Raw genomic sequence first — 18,369 nt, 5'->3', positions numbered from 1 at the left:
ATCTGGGAAATATGAGAGTGTGGCTTAAAACAAACACCCAAAACAAAACAAAAAACAGGAAGGAAGGGAGGGAGGGAGGGAGGGAGGTAGGGAGGGAGGAAGGAAGGAAGGAAAAAGACTGCAATAAGAAACGTCCTGATTGTAGTCAAATTTCCATTTTCAGAAATGTCCTTACCTCAACTAAAAGATCCTTGGAATATTTCTCAAAAAAAGATGAGGATTGGTCTTCAGAAGAATTTGAAATGACAGATTCTGGCACAATGGTATTTCCTTTAATGTCTGAACCTATAAAATAATAAATGCCACAGGCTGTAAAAAGACCTTGTGTTTCATAGGGATACTGTATTGTGTAAAACACTCATGCTACAGTATTTTAATAAATAGAGCTCCTTCAACAGAAAAGCAGTTGGATCTAGACACTTTCCCCTGTTCCACGGAGGTACATGCACAAGGCAAGTGTCCTACAACTGAGCTTTGTATCTTCTGACAGCACCATCCTGGCTAAGGACCAGGAGGAGAGAATTCATCCCAGCGGGCAAAAGTCTGGTTTGTGCCGATCACTCGCTGGCCCCTTCTGCAGGATGTTTCTAAGACTGGAACACAGACCATTTTCACACCACTGTTTATTGGTTCAGCATTATGTGACATCAAGGCAGACTGCCTTCCTGGCTGACTACATACCTTCGTTTTGGGCCTGGGATCAGTTAGCTAGTGGGATCTTCAGGGCAGAGAACAGTCTCATGGTATAAGCAAAAACATGAGGTCCCAAGTCACAGCTAAGCAAGGCCTAGAGCTTTCTCTATGCACAGAATGCCATGATCTTCCTTTTAGTGGTTTTTTGAGATAAGAGTTTCTCTGTGCAGCCCTGGCTGTCCTGGAATTCATTCTTGTAGACCGGATTGACCTCAAATTCAGAGACCCACCTGCCTCTGCCTCCTGAGTGCTGGGATTAAAGGCGTGTGCCACTGCTGCCTGGTTAGAATGCCACACTCTAACCGTGAGCGCCTCTCACAGTCACCCCTTTCTGGAACCACCTTTAAAAGGAGGCTGGAGAGGAGCACATCCGTGTTAGGAGGCTCATGACAGTCTGGAACTCCAGCTCCAGGGAAATCTGGAAGCTTCTTTGGGTCCCTGTCGGCACTATACTAACATGCAAAATACCCTTAATACACCACACACACACACACACACACACACACACACACACACACACACACACACACACACATTTTTAAAATCTAAGTTTTCCAAAGTGAGCTGGAGGTTTCTTATCCCCAGAACCATTTACAGAGGGCTTGGGCTATTTACAGATGCCTATAATCCTAGTACTTGGGAAGTAGAGGCAGGAGGACCAGAAGTACACCGTCATCTAAGACTCTACTGTGAATTCAAAGCCAGCCTGAGAAACATGAAATCCTATCTCTGAAAAAAAAAATGTATCAGAAGCCTTAGTTACTCATCTTAAAATCCATAGTCAACATCCTTACGATGACTTTTGCACATTTAAAACTAGGGGGAAGCAATCGAAGGGCGCCCTGACCTTAGTGTGGTAAGATCCACAGCCTGAAGGTTAAGCAATGCTGTGGAGGAGTTGGGGGCTCAGCGGTAGCCTTATGCTCCATCCCAGTACTGGGAACATGAAAGAAGGAAAGAGAGGCGCTGAGAACTCTTCCAGGACTGTTCTGCACACCACCGTCCCTAAACACAGGAAGATGGGAACTTACACATAACACGCCCTCTTTCCATCCTTTAACGTCCCGTCCCGGGCTCTGCCCTGGAAGCCTCCCAACCAACAGCCACCACAAAAACGCTACTCAGAAATTGTAATGTCTCCCCCGACCTCCGCCTGCCTTCACATGGGTTTTACAATATTCTGGGGATTTTCTCCACACAGAGCCTTGCCCCATGAGTGTTCTTTACAGAGCACACACGACAGGCTCTTGCCTCCTCCACCAATTTCTTTTTTGTACCAAGGATTGGACCCATGCCAGGGAAGCTACACCCTTGTCCGAACTTAATTTGATTTTGAGATAGGGCCTTGCTATGTCTCCTCCTAGACTTAAATCCTTACTGTCCTTGCCCTGTGGCTAATACAAATGTCCCATCATACCTGGCTTTTAAACAGGCTTCTCATTAAATATCATTTAGCTACAGATTTTTGGTATTTCCAGCTCTTAAAATGGAACTCAGCTGGAACTTTAAAACCCCACTCACTTCTCTTTTTTAAAAGAAAAAAAAAAGTTGCAGATAATCAGAGCCGACCTCAACTGCCCAGGGCTGTATTAGTCATGGCGGTCTTTCCACAATTCATGACTCAGAAACACCACTCAGGCCACCCCTTAATCCACAAACCAGCACTGGGGCTCACGCTCACACGGTGCTCAGTACCTAGCAACCAGGCGTATAGTCTTCTATTGAGAGACATGTCCCTTCTCAGCAGGGTCTGGGTGGCAGCAGACAGAATGTGTATGATGTCACGTCTGAGCAGAGGGATGGCTCTCTCATCAGGATCCTATCGGAAGGACGGAGAAAGCTTACCTAAGGGAACGTTGAGTAGGCTTCTGACTTTTCACATGAGGCTCTACTTGACCATCCAATCCCAAAAGATGGCTCTCAAAAGGCTGGCTGTCCCCATGCCGCCCACCAAAGCAGCTGATCAAGGTCTGCCTGCTGGGTAGCCAGCTCCTCAGACCTGATGCACTCTACCCTGGAGAGAGACCACGGTGTGGGGAGCTAAGGAAAGTCACCGGATTCCCAAGGTCCTCCCAGTGTCATCTGAGCAGTGTAACTGCCGGGAAGAGGAGACTCTCTTCTGTAAAGGTTGTGAATCTCACAGGGGGATCCAGGGGAGTTTCTGTGAGTCTCAGTGATGCCAGGGTAGGCCTTCCAGGATGATAATGCAGCTGCCTGCCTCTGAGTCACCAATGTTCCTGTTAGTCCCCCAACAAAGCCATTGCTTCGCCAAGCTGGGTCTAGGTGGCATCACTCCCTGATATGTCGATACAAACACCTGCCCTTGGCTTCTGAAGTAACAGGAAGTGTCCAGAAGGGTAAACATGACTCACCAGACAGGTATAAAATGGGAAGAAAAACAGAATGATTTCCAGATTATTCCTTTGCACAAGAACATTGGCGTCTAGCAGGGATGCGCACAGCGACTTCACCTGAAATGACAAACCACAGGACTGATCCCTAAGTGACCCGGCATCCTCTGCTGGCTGCTTCTGTGCGGCCACAAAAACTAGGGGCTTATGGGAAGTCATGAGGTCATGAGACATGGGAGCCAAGGGTAAGAGGAGAAAGTAGGGAGTGGACAGCTAAGCGCAGACTAGGAAACTCCTGAAGTGGGACTGTATGAACCACATACCACAGAAGCACAGGACAGGCGTGAGCAAAGCCGTGTTTTTCAAAGCCACCTCTTAGTGACTGATAAAGACGTGGTGATGTGGGTGGAGGGAGCTGGTGGGAAAACTGCTGGTCCAAGGGAGATGTAGGCAGGAGAAACAGGGCCGGGGAAAAGGAGAAAATGAACAGGGCATACACATGGGGCAGGAAAGCTGAGATTGTCCACATCCCTATCACAACCTAGGGGACTCTTCAATTCTATCATGCAATCCCCAGACAGACCCTGTGGGAAAGTTCTGCCAATCCTCCGAAGACAGAAATTTCTGCTCGCTACACGTTGTAACCCATTAATTTAATCTGCAAACACTAAGCTCAGAGTGTGGGTTCTCTACCAGGGGGTGACATACAGCATGCCATCAAGCACAGGGCCATAGATGGGGTGCTCACGTTACCAAGTTCATGGCAGTGCTGTAGCTGTCAGGGTAGGCAGAGACCCTTGAAGGGCCTGGAGAAGGAAGCTGGGGAACCCTGGCATGTAGGTGTAAGTGCAGCCTGTTACAGAATGGTGCCCATGTGGATACCCATTGGGTGCCAATCTGTAACACGAACGGGGGCCTTCTTGTTGGGGTTTTTTGTCCTCACACCAGGTCCCCCACAACTGTTTAGCCCTAAAAAAAAAATCACACATAGGTCTCCATAAATTATAAGCTGATTGGCCCATTAGCTCTAGCCTCTCACTGGCTGACTCTCACATCTTGATTAACCCATTTTTCTGATCTATGTTAGCCCTTTTTCAGTGAGGCAGATCATATCCTGCTGCTCCGGTGGTCTGGGCAGGAGTGGGAGGAATCAACTTCCTCCTTCCCAGAATTCTCCTGCTCTCCTTGTATCATTTCTCTTCCCGTCTGGTTTTCCTGCCTATACTTCCTGCCTGGCCAACGAGCATTTATTTAAAACATGATTGACAGAATACAGACAATTCTCCCGCACCAGCAGCCTAAGAGGACCAGGGCAGAAAGGACAGGACCATGAGTCATTGGGACACTAGAGCAGGGAGGAGACAGTTTGTACATGAATAATGAGGGAGTGATACGGGCAGGGGAGGAAGCAAGACCAGAGGCACAGCAGAGACTGCTGGCAGTGGCTTCTGAGCACCTGCATACAGAGCCATGGTTCACCGAGGAGCAGGGGCAGGAAAGCTGGCTCTGTGGGTAAAGGATGCTTGCTGCCAAGTTTAGTTCCCAGCACCCATGTGTTCCCAGGGCTCCACCTTCTGGCCTCAGCATGTGCCCATTCATTTTAACCTAGCTCTGTCTCTTTCTCCATGTCTCTCACACACCACTCACAAAGAATTCTCCCAGAGGGAAAGGCCATGTCCATGTCTCAGGGGGAGCAAGGCACCTACCGTGAGCTGGTAATCGGTACCCAGCATGTACTTATGCTCCTTGCCTGGTGAGTCCCGGCTGATGTGGCTCACCACGAACAAGGAAGCAGGGAGGCGGATGGAAGGGCTTGTCAGGACACTCCCCCACAGGGCGGCATAGAACACCTCCCGGCCCACGACCAGAGACAGTCTCAGGAGCAGGGCATCTGTCCTGTTGGTGAGAGACACATTTCACAGTTCCTCTCTCCTTGTGAAAGAGCAGGCTCTCATGGGCTCGCCCCTGACCAGGACACCCCATCTTCCCTTCTGTCACTCCAAACGGCTATCATGGCTACACTGCTGGACTTCCCGCCCACCCGCTGTCACGTGTCACACGAATGTGGCACACTGATCACATCTCAGTTCTGGGGATGGGCTTGGTGGCAATCGCCTTTACCCACTGAGCCATTGTCCCCTTTACTCCATTTTAAGTAGATTTATTTTTATTTATGTCTGTGTGTCTACATGCGTGTATGTGCATTTGTTTGCAGGTGCCTGAGGAAGCCAGGAGAGGACACTGGATGCCCTGGAGACGGAGAAAAGGTAAGCCACCCAACATAGAAAGTGGCCGCAAGTGATCTTAACTGCTGAGCCATTCCTCCAGCCCCACACATTTAGTTAATGCATGTGTGTGTGTGTGTGTGTACCTGTGTGTGTAGTATGATGCTGCATGTGCTTGTGTCAGAGGACAATCTAGAAAAGCTGACTCTTCTACCACCATGCAGGCCCTGGATATCAGTCCAGACACCAGGCTTGGTAGCAGCCACCCTAACTGCTGGGCCACCCGCCAGTCCCCTTATTTTTAGACAGAGTGTCTCTGGTATCCCAGCTGGCCTCCTGCCTCAGCCTTCTGAGCGCTGGGAAGCACAGGTTTGCCACACCTCCTATCTGCACTTAGTCTTCCTATGACGCAGTCAGCAATCAGCGGATCAGGGCCCGTTTTTCCATGGATGCTAAAGTGAAGCTCTGCTCTAGTGCTGGCACTAAAAACCACATGTGGGTTGGTGACAGGCCTGCCAGCAACCCGACAAAGAGGGCTCACCTCAGGATTGATCTGACTCAGCCCCTGCAAGGACTCCATGTCTCATGGTTCCTACTTGCAAAGTGTTGGGAGGAAAGAAGGCCAGGACCAGGTCAGTGTGAAGAGCAGCTCACAGCTTTCTCAGCTCTGCCCTTCTGTGTTCAAATCCTGGCTATGGGACCCAGGATAAGACAGACCTCAGCACGAACCCATACTCAGCCACGAGACAGAGCCAAGAGTCCCTGCCTTGGGGAGACGGTGCAAAAGTGGAATGGGAGTGTCCACGTAAAAACAGCACAGGGCAACAGTGGGTACGCAGGCCACACTGCTGGACATTAACCACTGGCGCCTGAGGTCCTTCACGGTCCCCAGTGCCAGCTGAGTGGGACACAGTTGGCACTGTGAAGACCATGCCACATAAACCACCGTCAGCTTGCTTTTTGATTTCAAAAACAAATAAAAGGAAAGAAAAAAAATGTTGTGAATATATACTACATTATATATACAAACAGAGTTTGTTCTTAAACATGAGTCTGGGTGATTAATACAGACTCACACCTGGTCAAGTGCAGAGAATGAATGATTGCCCTCCTCCCTAAAGCTCAGGGGTGCAAAGACTGTGAGAGCCAGGGACATGGCACCCTTTGGACATGAACTCACAAGCTCGCTGCACAAGACAGGCAGAGGTCGGGTCTCTCAGCTGTTCATCAAGAGAAGGCAGGACTCACGAGGCCCCACCCCTGCCCAAGGGACAACTAAATGTAGCTGAGGGCCATGGGATCACCTTCTGCAGTGGTGTGCCTGTTCCTAAGTTGCCTGTGCTCTTCAGGAACCCTATTCAAACTCAGTGCATTACACCCAGCAAAGACATGAAAGTAGGGCCTTTTTGGGAAGAGGACTGGCTTTAGTGGGAGAGGGAGCGACCTGAGAGGGTCAGAGGCTACAATGACAAAATTCATTATATAAATTTATGAGGATACATAGAGAAACTCTGTTTTGAAAAACCAAAAAAGAAAAACTGTGAAGCTGCTAAAGAATAAAAAGTTAATGAAAGTTTTAAATGCACATAAAATATTTGTAGGAAATGATGCCTTGCATCTTAGAAAAACAAGGAGTTAGAAGTCAAACCAAGGATTTAGGCAAAGTACACAGGAGGGTTTTGTGGCTGAGGGTATTGATTGGTCTTCTATTAAAAGCAGAGCAAACACACAGAGCTTGGCTTTGCTCAGCTCTGAGCCATCACCCGGGCGGAAGCACCATCAGCAGCTGCATTATGTGGTGAACTGGACAGACGAGTCGGTGTGTGCCAGGACACAGCCCTGCTGGGAAGTCCCTAGATAAAGCCCACTGTGAGCACTAGAACACACACGCACAGGTTCTTCTAAGTACGAGCCACAGGATGAGGATGCCAGCCATTTGCACTGCTTCCCCCCAAGAAAGTTCCACCATCAAAACCCAGGAAACTCTCCTGATTCCTTTCCGGTATGCAGAGGACACTGGCTAGCTAGTCCTAAAGAAATGCAACTGTGTATCTCACTGTACTCATTGCAAAAGTAAGTCCAGGCCTGGCTGGCAGCTTTGGGTGCAGAGGCAGGTGGATCTCTGTGAGTGTGAGGCCAGCTTGGTCTCCACAGTGAGTTCCAGGACGGCCAGGGCAGTGACACAGAGAAACCCTGTCTCATAAAAACAAAAATAAGGGCTAGAGAGTCGGCTCAGGGGTTAAGAGCACTGACTGCTCTTCCAGAGGACCTGGGTTCAATTCCAGACACCCACGTGGTAGCTCACAACTATCTGTAACTCCAGTTCTAGGTGACCTAACACTCTCACACAGACATACATGCAGGCAAAATACCAATGCACATTAAAATAACTAAAAAAGGTCTCAAAGAATAATTCTGACATAACTTCACCCTGGAAAAGCAAAATAACTAGGGTGAAAAGCTAGGGAACTTTCTATCGTGTGAGAATGACCCAGATTACCTCTGTCGTTAAGACTCTAAAAATCAGTGTGCAGTTTAGAATACAGAACCCTAAACTTTTAATTCAAAGGCAACTAACAGCAACCATCAGCAACCATCAACATCATAACCTCCAAGCCCATGCCATCTCCACTCTTCCTCCCTCGTTTTCCCTGGTCTGCCTCAGCACTTCTGGGGCCAAGATCACAGATCTGTCTCTACACCTGGCTCTGGCTTTCACTTCCTTACAGCCATCAAGGCACTCCCCTCCCTCTTCTAGAAAGGAATCTGGTGAGTACTCGCCCTTTTAATCTCCTTTTCTTAGTGCAGCAAAGCACTTGTGCGCACGCTCTGGGGCAGGAAGAGGTGACATGCCGGCCTCCAGGGGTCAGAAAGTCAGAACAGTGACATTGTCAGTCACGGGCCAAGAGTTCCATTTGTTCTTGTTAACTGAGCAGTGCAAACAGGGAAAAGTTTTCACCCACATGAAAGCATCCTCACAGCTGGGTCTAGCCCAGCCCCTCGCAATGTCTCCCAACATGGACACTGTTGACTCTGCTCCTCTTCCTGTCTGTGTATGAGAATTATGTGCTGTGGTATTTGGTTCTATTCCTAAGGGCTTAGGGGTCCAGCTCTTTCTCAGAGTAAAACAGAAATAGCAAAAACGATTTTCTACTACCAGCTCACTCACTGTGCCTGTAACACACACTCAGGGATTACATAAGCCTTGGCCAGCATCTACCCTGGGAAGCTGGTCACCACTTCTGGGCGTGGTACACACCAGCTTGGCTTTCAGTAATTCATGTTCTTGGTTCAATGTCAAGAAATCACAGGTTGGGGAAAAATACCAATATTAAACAAGACTATCGACTATTCAAACAAACTCTCATTCATCGACCAAAAGAACAAACAAAACTCCAACTTTTAACACGTTTCTAGTGTGAGTAACACAGACTGAAGGACCTTTGGGGAGCCAAGTAATACGTTTAATCTGTTAGAGATAATAAAAACTCAAATGTGCAAGTATTAGCACACATAGACACTCATGGGTACACACACACACACACACACACACACACACACACACACCTGTTATCAGAACATGAAGGCAAAAGAACTTGCAGAAAATCTGGTAATGCCCCTGTGTCACCACAACTACTGAGCTATGGTGACAATGGGTGACAATGAGACAGATTCTTCCTCCACAGATGTAACTATAATGGTGGGCTATCCCCTGGGGAAATCAGGACAGAGAAGTGAAAGCCGCAAGTGGTCCACATGCAAACCTTTAGTTAGGTCTATGCAATCCAGTACAGATGCAAAGGAACACAGCCTGGGCTGCTGTCTCTGTACTGTGCTCTCTACAGGGTCCCTGTCTGTACAGTGCTCTACAGGGTCCCTGTCTGTACAGTGCTCTACAGTGTCACTGTCTCTGGCTACAATGCTCTAAGTTGCTCTGTCCCCAGATTTTCTGGCGCTTACAGGAACACTACAAGTATGGCTAGGATTGACTTCTTGATTCTACAAGGAGCCCCAGGCACTTTCCAAATGCATGCCAGGGTGATGCGTCTGAGGCCTGGGAACAGCAGAGGCGAGAGAGGCAGGGTGCCAGTACACGGGATGTGACAGGCAGTCAGCAGTCACCACAGATGGGCCGGAACATGGGCCCTATCACTAGTGATGTTAATCACTGCAACGTTTCTCAGAACAGTCAACATGGACAGCAATTCTTTATAAAGAAAGAAAAGAATTTGGCAAGGGCTTTGTGCACACGCAATGGTTTACACGACCGCACACTTTCTCTGCCTCTGAGCTGTCACCAGAAGGCCGTGAGAACTCAGGAGCGCTAAGTGCTTCTTCTGGTCCTGCAGAGAGAGGTCAGAGACTCTGCTCTGGTCCAATGGCAGCACATGCCTATAATTTGGGAGGCAGGGACTGAGGCAGGAGGATAGCAGTTAGACACCAGTTGGGGCTGCATCATGTAGAAGACCTTTGTGTCAAAAATTAAAATAAAGAACAAGCGGGGAGAGGACCCTGCTTTGCACACTACAGACTCCTCTCGCTAAGTCCTGCCTGCTGAGGAACCTGGCTTTAAGGGCAGTTCTGGACTCTGAACCACGTGGATTCTACGCCCTGTGGTGGCCCTAAGAACCCTGCCCATCTTCCCTCCCTTACCTGTGAATGGAGGTGCCCATCAGGAAAAGCTTCCTCCACCAGAGGAGGAGGGCATGTGCATCTGTGTGCATCTCTCCTCCAACTGTGGATAGCTCCCTGACGTGCCAGGCTCTAATGGGCACCCTGCATAGGACTATGCCCTGCATAGGACTCTCAAGGTCAGGGTCAATATCGTCTCTCTAGTCTTTGACTTCCCCTCTGGTAAGGTGCCACGGTGAGTTCTTGGGACTCTGTCATGTGGTGAACAGAGAAATGTGAATTAACCCTGCCGTCTCTGTACCTCCCAGACCCATCACGTGGGTGTCGGTGCTTCTGCAATGGAAGTGGAAGACCCCAAACCCAGACAGGTAAAGCCGCACCCTGGACACAAGGCCCACCAACCTGTCGTAGATCTCAGAGCCCTCTTCCAGGCCCGGCAGCAGGCCCACGAGAAAAGCCTGAAGACTGGGCAGGAGCAGCTTCTGCAGTGGGAGGAAGTACTTCTCGTACAGGCCGAGCAGGACAGGCCGCACTGACATGGCGGCATAGGCCAGCAGGGGAAACAGGCCGCAGCTTTGAGAAAGACAAGAAGGGCCGGTGAGCGCAGTCAGACACCTGGTCACAGATCCCAGGGCTCGGGGAAAGGAGAGGTTTGGGGTTGCACAGTCTAAGGCCACGCTCCACCCTAGCCCCAGCAGGGAACAGTTAAGAGCAAGCAGAGCCACTGAACTGCTGACAGATGCACATTTGATCTGAGATGGCCACAGGAGCAGGCAACTGAGCTGCCTGCACATTCTGCTCCTTATGCACAGGTGTGCTAAGGCGTGGAGCCCAAATGCAGGTCTTTCTGAAGGTGATAATCTCCTGGTCGAGGATGGATGACTGGCTGCTGTGTGGTTTTCTCCCCTTTGTATATTTTGATTGCCATTTTTCTTTAAAAATTTTTTGAGATAGGATTTCACGTAGTTAAGGGTGACCTTGAACTTCTACTCTTCCTGCCTTCACCTCCAGGGTGCTAGAATTACAAGCATGCACCAGTACACCTGGCTTATCAGTACTGGCATCAAGTCCAGCGCCTCGTGCATGCCAGGCAAGCAGTCTACCGAGTCCCATGCCTGTTGTTTTCCGATTGGGAACTGAAATACAGCTTGCCCTGGTGACGACTGTACGAGAGCGGGAAGGGGCTGTACCTGTACAGGAACAAGTCCTTGGCCAGCCATTTGGTCCCCACTATCTTAAAGATGATTTCGTAGGTCTCTAGGGCTTTAAGGTGCACACCACTAGGCAGGGCGGGATGCAGACACTGGGCAAGCCTCTTGCTGATAAGGAGCCTTCGTGGCAGCAGGGAATACTTCAGGTTGCTCTGGAGAGCCTGTGAGACAAGCAAAGTCAAGAGAGAGGGCAGCTGTGCCATTTACAGAGAAAACACTTCTGTGGAGGCCAGAACACGATGTGGGGCTGTGAGACAGACACACAGAGAGGAGCCAGAGGGACCGTGTGTGGAGGCTCAATGGAGACACACAAGCTAGACTCTTGGGCTTTGAGTGGTTGGATAGGCCCTGCCAATGCTGGAAGGGAAGCAGATGGTGTCTTGGTGACACCATGGCACTCACAGACAGACAAGGGCTGTATGCACCTCTATCCCAGGAGGCCAGCAGTCCCACAGATATGGAGGACTGGACTGCAACCAGCACAGACAGCACTGTCTCCTGTGCACACAGAAGCCCTGGCTGTTTGCTGGGGGGACGGGGTCTCACTCCCCCATCACTCTTCAGCTCAGCTCCCTAGCCATGCGGCGCTGGGTGGAGCTCACACACGGGGAAGGGCTATTGCGGGCACCTCTACCAACTAGGGACTGTGCTGAGAACATCTGAATTCCATGGGAATGTGGAACAACAGTATCCCCAGCAAGCAGATGGGGGAACCCAGGACACTGTAGCTTCTAGAGCTGGGAATACAGCTCAGAGTTAAAGTATTTGCTGGGTGTGTGCAAGGCTCTGGGTACTAAAAACAAACAAACAAGAAAACCTACTCTTCCTGGCATCGAGAAGTGGAGGCAGAGCGCCATAGCTGGGAGATTTCCAGAGACTGTTTTACAATCCCGTCTGACGCTGCGGTCTACCAGCCCACACATATCTGTACTGAGAGCACACAGGGTAAACCCCAGGTTTCTGAGAGCCACTCAAAGGCCTCCAGAGCACGGCTGCAGTCTGCCTGGCCTGCCCCATTTCCACTTTCTTTTTCTTTTTGGGCATGTGTGTATATTTGCCTGTGTGTGTGTGGAGGCCAAAGGTCAACATTGATTGGGTGTTTTCCTCAATCATTTTCTACCATTAAAAACCTATTATTTAGCGTGTGGGGAGGGTGGGTTCAGGCTGTGCACGCCTCCAGTTTCAGGTACAAAGACTTTGTGGGCTGATGTGGGAGGGCTGCTGGAACCCAGAAGTTCGAGGCTTTGAAGACAGCCTGTACAACCCAGCAAGACACTTTGTCTCAGAAGGATTAGCCGGGCGGTGGTTGCGCACGCCTTTAATCCCAGCACTTGGGAGGCAGAGGCAGGCGGATCTCTGTGAGTTTGAGACTAGCCTGGTTTACAAGAGCTAGTTCCAGGACAGGCTCCAAAACCACAGAGAAACCCTGTCTCGAAAAAAAAAAAAGTTAACTTTTATATTATGTCACAATTTTAGAATGGAAAGAGCCTGTGCTCCAACCGCTTCCAGCTGAGGTTCTGGAAACAGGGTCTTGCTATGTAGTTCAGAGCTGGTCTCAAATACAAGCAGTTTTCTGACCTCAACTTCCTGAGGTTGAAAACAGCCTGAGTGACACAGCAAATACTCTCAAGGAAAGGTCAGACGGTAACTTCCATACTGTGTATATGCTTCGACAACTTAGAAAGGAAGAGACCCAGGTCTCATACAGCAGAGTGGTTGTGGGCTAAGAGCCATCTCTACAGTATTTTTGACATGAGATTCTAAGCATACGCCTCCATCCCTAGCTAGCCATTGCCACTCTCTGTCAATAACACACCCCAGCTCCCAACTGCACGTATCTGATATCATGACTCATCAAACCTGGCTGAAAAACATTAAGACACAAGTATTTGGGTATTAAAAAGGAAGCCCAGTCCTATGCTGTCTTCCTGCCTCCCGTGCAGCAGGATGAGGCAATATCCTGCCTGCATATCTAGTCTCAGAGATGCTTCCCCCACACGAACTCGGGGTCACCTATGAAGAGCTAGCCTCTTGTCCCCCATCCTCATCCCTCATACATGCTAGCATCCCAGCCCAGGTCAGGAAGGGCTTCCCCTCTGCTGCTCTTTCCAGCCCATGTGAGGATGCCACTGTGGAAAAGACTTCTCAGTGAAGAGGGCTTAGAAACACCCCCAGAGTAGGTCAGAGTGGTGTGGGATATTCTTCTATACTGTGTGAATACACGTTGCTGTGACTGGCTTAATAAAGAAGCTGGCTGGCCAATAGCTGGACAGGATAAGGTTGGGGGAGAGCCAAACAGAGAATGCTGGGGAGAAGAAGGGTGGAGTCAGAGGAGTTGCCAGCAAACACAGGGAGAAGCAAGATGGGCATGCTATACTAAGAAAAGCTATAGAGCAAAACATAGCTAAGATATGTAGGTTAATTTAAATGTAAGAGTTAGCTAGTAACAAGCCTGAGCTATTAGCTGAGCATTTACAATGTACAGAAGTGTCTTGAGTGGTTATTTGTGAGCAGCTGTGGCGACTAAGAGAAACTCTGCCTACACAGTGGGGGGTTATTTTCAGGAAGCTGGAAGCCCAGACTGGTTGGCCAGTAACATATACAGTTCATGAGAAACAGTTTACAAATACAGAATAAACTCAGAGAAGCTGATAGGCTAGAAAGGGAAAGTAATTATGTTTTCAAAATCATTTTCAGCCAGCTCTATGGGAAGAAAAACTGTGATTAAACAGGAAATTAAGCTTTCTTATTCATTTCACTCAGGAGCTACACAATCCTGAAAGAATTCCTGAAGGGACACTTAGGATACAATTACAATCTTGACCTCACTACATCCATCGACGTAGCAGATTGACCTTAAAACAAAGGAACGGGGCCAAAGGAGAAATGTCCCTAAGTAGTGTCTGCTTGGCACGCAGAGGCCTAGGTTGGACTCTCAGTCCTCCAAATAAATAACTAATAAAACAAGAATAAAATGTAAGTTTGAGAAAAAGGGCTAAATTACAGCCTAGCTTCATGACTGGGAGCCAAGAAAGACTTCAGTTCCACCCAAGGGTTTCTCTGTACCCCACTTTGGTTCCTTCTAACATGACACAGTCAGACTGCACAATCTTCTCCACGACGCAACTGGATCTGGAAGCGTGGACCATGTGCTCAGAACGGTGCATTTAAAAAGGGGTAAGACAGCCAGGTGGTGATGGTGCATCCTTTAATCCCAGCACTCAGGAGGCAGAGGCAAATGCATCAAAGCCAGTTCCAGGACAGTCACAGCTATACAGAGAAACCTTGTCTCAAAAAACCAAAAAGAAAGAAAGGATAAAAGGTGGGGGGATACACTTTATGTCATGTGTATTTTAACTACTAATAAAAATAGTTTAAACATGTTTAAACTTAACACATGGGCAGAGAGGGAGAGAAGTTAGGTTTGACTTTAAGATGCTTTCTTTGGCTAGTGAATGTCTCCTCTTCAAGTTCCCAGAAGCAGGGCAGGGAAGCCTGAGGGGGAGAAGTGTCTGCAGCACAAGCATGAGGACCAGATCTGAAGCCCCAACATGTGAAGCAGGATGTGGCCACACACACACTGCATTCCCAGCCCCAGGGTAAGGTAGGGGGTGGGGGTGTGGAGATCTGAGGATCCCTTGGGCTTGCTGGCCATCAGTTTAGCTCCAGGTTCACTGTGAGACCCTGACTCAACATGTCCCTCTGATCTCTGTATGGATGCACATCCACACACATGTATACACTATGCACACGCGCACACATGCAGACACACACACACACACACATACACACAGCACAGTCCAACCTGCCCCTGCAGAAGACAATGCTTACTGCAGAGGGTCACGTGCCATCTATAGAAAATGTAAGCAAACTAGTTTAACACACATCTCCCACCAGGCCAACGAGGCACAACAGCCATTGCTGTTTAATACTACCTGCCTTCCTCTGGAAGTCTGTCATCTTTGGGGGATGCCCATTTTAAAAGCAAAAACAAAGCCATAAGATGTCACAGTGAGTCAGGCTGGCAGGTGTACCGAGCTTCAGCACTTGTTTACATCTTTGCCAAGGGACATCAAGAGTGCCCTTTAGACCAAATGGGACGGGAACAGATATTGAGTAATAACAAATTGGCCAGGATTTCCCACTTCCCTGGCAGGCCAGGGGCTCACTTGAGAGGATGGCAGTGGCATGGCGGTGGCTGCCAGAGATAAATTGAAGAAATGGGTCCGCTGGCCTCCCCTAAGAGCCACTGCTGGGCCAGCGCCAGGCTGGATGTGTTTAACGGGGGTGACACTGTTTCCACTTCTGTTGTACGCGGAGCAGCACCAAGCTATGTTCAGTCGGTGAACTCTGACCCGGCGAGGCCAGGATGAGCTGGCTCTCCAAGCAGCTTCCAACACCCACCTCCTGGCACCTCTCTTGGTGAAGCTGCCTGAGAGGATCCTGGGTAGGTTAATTCACCTGTTCATCTCACATAGCGAGATCCATTAGAAAGCTAAAGGGTTTTTTGCTGTTGTTGTTGTTGTTGTTTTAATTCTTAAGCCAGGTATGGTGGCATAGACCATTAGTCTCAGAGGCAGAGGCAAGAGGATCAAGTTCAGGGTCAGCCTGGTCTACAGAGCAAGTTCCAGGAAACCCTGTCTCAAAATACCAAAAAATTGAATGAATAAATGAACAAACAAACAAACAAATAAAAATTTTTATTAAGTCAGCTGCCTATATACAGTCTTAGCACTTTCAAGGCAGAGGCAGGATTGCCAAGATCATTTCTTCCTGCTAATATCAGCCAGGGCTTTCTGAGCTGTTGCCTGGGTGGTGAGTAAGGCAGGCTGGGGTGTGGACTAGGAGAGTTCCAAAGGCACAGGCAGGAAAGTGCAGGGGCCAGGCTACTGCAGGGCAGGCGCAGAGGCCAGGCGCAGCCGGCAGACACTGAACAGGCGCAGAGGCGACACTTACCATTTGCCCAGAGTGCACTCTGTCAAGAGGAAATGCTCAGGAAGCCACCATGAGGTCAAGGGTCTGTACCTAACCTACCGAGCTGGGTCAGGGCTCCTCCCTCATGGGCTGCCAGGTCATGCCAGGCTACCTGAGTGCCCCAGGGCTGTTTTCTCACACAGGAAGTGTGCTATCACAGACTCACTGGCTGGCCATGTAGGTTAAACATTGAAAGGAGATGAGACACAGAGAGCATCCTTCCTACTTCACCAGTACACGCAAACACACAGAGACATACAACCTACACATGCATATACACCTCTGCACCTGTGCATGCACACAAGGTACCCTCTATATACACACACACTCCACACATGTATACCTGCATATAATACAGTGAGATAACGCACATATCATACGTGCGCACATCCCTTCACATATACCCACAGTTCACACATATATCACACGTACACACATCCTACATATGCATATACAGCATATGCACCGACACCCATATATCTCTAGCACATTATAAACACTCCCCATACACGCATGGGCGCACACATCATGAGTAACGGGATCTGTTTTTTTCCTAAAGATTTTTTTTTAATATTTTATTTATTTATTATGTGTACAATATTCTGTGTGTCTGCCTGCAGGCCAGAAGAGGGCATCAGATCGCATTTCAGACTGTTGTGAGCCACCATGTGGTTGATGGGAATTGAACTCAGGACTTTTGGAAGAGCAGGCAATGCTCTTAACCACTGAGCCATCTCTCCAGCCCCCGAGTAACAGGATCTTAAACCACATTGGGGCTTCCAATCTCTTGGTTATGATGACATGGAAATCAATGTGCCAGAACAGAAAATTCTTAATTTTTGAAACAAGGTCTCATGGCAATCCTCCTACCTCAGTCTTCGAGGGCTGGGATTACAGGTGCATGCCCTCAGGATGAGCAGAAACTAGTTCTTGAACCCGATGCAGGTAACACACGGAGTTCACGCGGCAAACACGACCCACATGCAGACACGGCTATTCATCGTCTGCCTTCTGCGTTTATTCCATTTAGATTCGTTCCCTGTGTGTGCGGCTTCCAGGAGCGTGTGGTTTACAATCGTGTGTTGTGTGATGTGGAACCTCAGGCTGATGTCAGGTGTTTTCTCTGTCACCTGCCACCACACTACTGAGACAAGGTCTCTCACTGAATTTGGAACTCAGAGATTCAGCTGGACTGGTGGGCCAGTGGCCTCAGGGACATCTGTGTCCCCGCCTCCTTAGTCCAGGAACACAGGCGAGTACCATTTTATAACTACTCGGGGTCTCAGCTCAGGTCCTCATGCCTAGACACCAAGTACTTTCCAGCCACGGCCACCTTCCCCAGCCCTTTGTGGGGCTTCTTTAACTTCTCCATCTGAGCGCTGACCTCTGGCTCCCTTGCCTCCCCACACAGGAGCTCAGAACAGCTGCGGCGCTCTGCAGCTCTATTCTTTGCAATAGGCCTCTTGACCACAGCCAGAGGCAATGGGCCTCATTAAGTACAGAAACTCTACTGGGTATGGCTACACAGGCGGGAACCTCAAAGGAGCAGCAGGGGCTCACAGAGGCAATCACTCCTTCTGGGGGCTAAGAACTCACAGACTCAGAAGCCAGGCCTCTGAGTTCCACAAGGAAGGAGGGAGGAGGGAAGGTAGGAAAAGCCAGACTCTGAAGCTCACACTAGGTATGACGCAGAGCACGGGGAAGGATTTCAGAACGAATGACCACATGCTGCATGCTACAGCAGCTTTCCTTTTTAAACACTGTCATCTACATACAAGCGACACTTGTGACAGACCCGTAGCCAAGCTTACATGGAGTCCGTGTGTTAAGGCCTGAGCCAGGGAACAGAACTGTCACATGTCCTCGACGGCTTTAGGCCCCAAAGTATAACTGGTAACTCAGTGTTCAGAAGTCACACAGACGTGTGGAGCTGGCGTCGACACCTCCTTCCTGAGATCTCTGGAGCCTCACACCAGGCCCTCCTCAGCTGGAGCTGACTGGCTTCAGATTGGCTGCTGAGAATTTAGGCCAAGCCACACAAGCGCTCCATTCCCTACAACCACACAAGACTCTGGAGCGGGGCCTGGAGGTGGCTCAGCTGACAACAAGTCAAAGGACCTGAGTCCAACCCTGGGACCTCTCCTCCACACACGTGCCATAATGACTGCCACCCCTCCCCCATACATAAGTAAATGGAGTAAGATTCTGGATTGCATGCCAGATGGGCAAGTTCTTGCAGTCAGTGACCAACCAGGGGCAAGAACACCAAAAGATGTAACTCAG

General features: G+C 49.3%; 1 protein-coding gene across 6 annotated transcripts in view; it reads right to left on the bottom strand.

Moving 5' to 3' along the window:
* The window catches only part of Dop1b (DOP1 leucine zipper like protein B), a 100,578-nt gene that overhangs the window by 67,530 nt on the left and 14,679 nt on the right, over positions 1-18,369 (bottom strand). For all 6 annotated transcript variants that reach the window (XR_012909621.1, XR_012909622.1, XM_075960592.1 and 3 more), the window contains 6 exons: positions 11,092-11,273; positions 10,304-10,474; positions 4,751-4,940; positions 3,066-3,164; positions 2,389-2,512; positions 176-285 (listed from right to left, as the gene is read on the bottom strand). Coding sequence is in view for 4 of the 6 variants with exons in the window: in XM_075960592.1 (XP_075816707.1) it covers positions 176-285; positions 2,389-2,512; positions 3,066-3,164; positions 4,751-4,940; positions 10,304-10,474; positions 11,092-11,273 (876 nt within the window). In the remaining 2 variants the exon portion in view is untranslated. The remainder of the gene's footprint in view (positions 1-175; positions 286-2,388; positions 2,513-3,065; positions 3,165-4,750; positions 4,941-10,303; positions 10,475-11,091; positions 11,274-18,369) is intronic.

The sequence above is a fragment of the Microtus pennsylvanicus genome, chromosome 1 (genome assembly GCF_037038515.1).
Source record: "Microtus pennsylvanicus isolate mMicPen1 chromosome 1, mMicPen1.hap1, whole genome shotgun sequence".
NCBI lineage: Eukaryota > Metazoa > Chordata > Mammalia > Rodentia > Cricetidae > Microtus > Microtus pennsylvanicus.
Note: the sequence above shows the minus strand (reverse complement) of the source record. Positions and strands in the feature narration are given on the sequence as shown.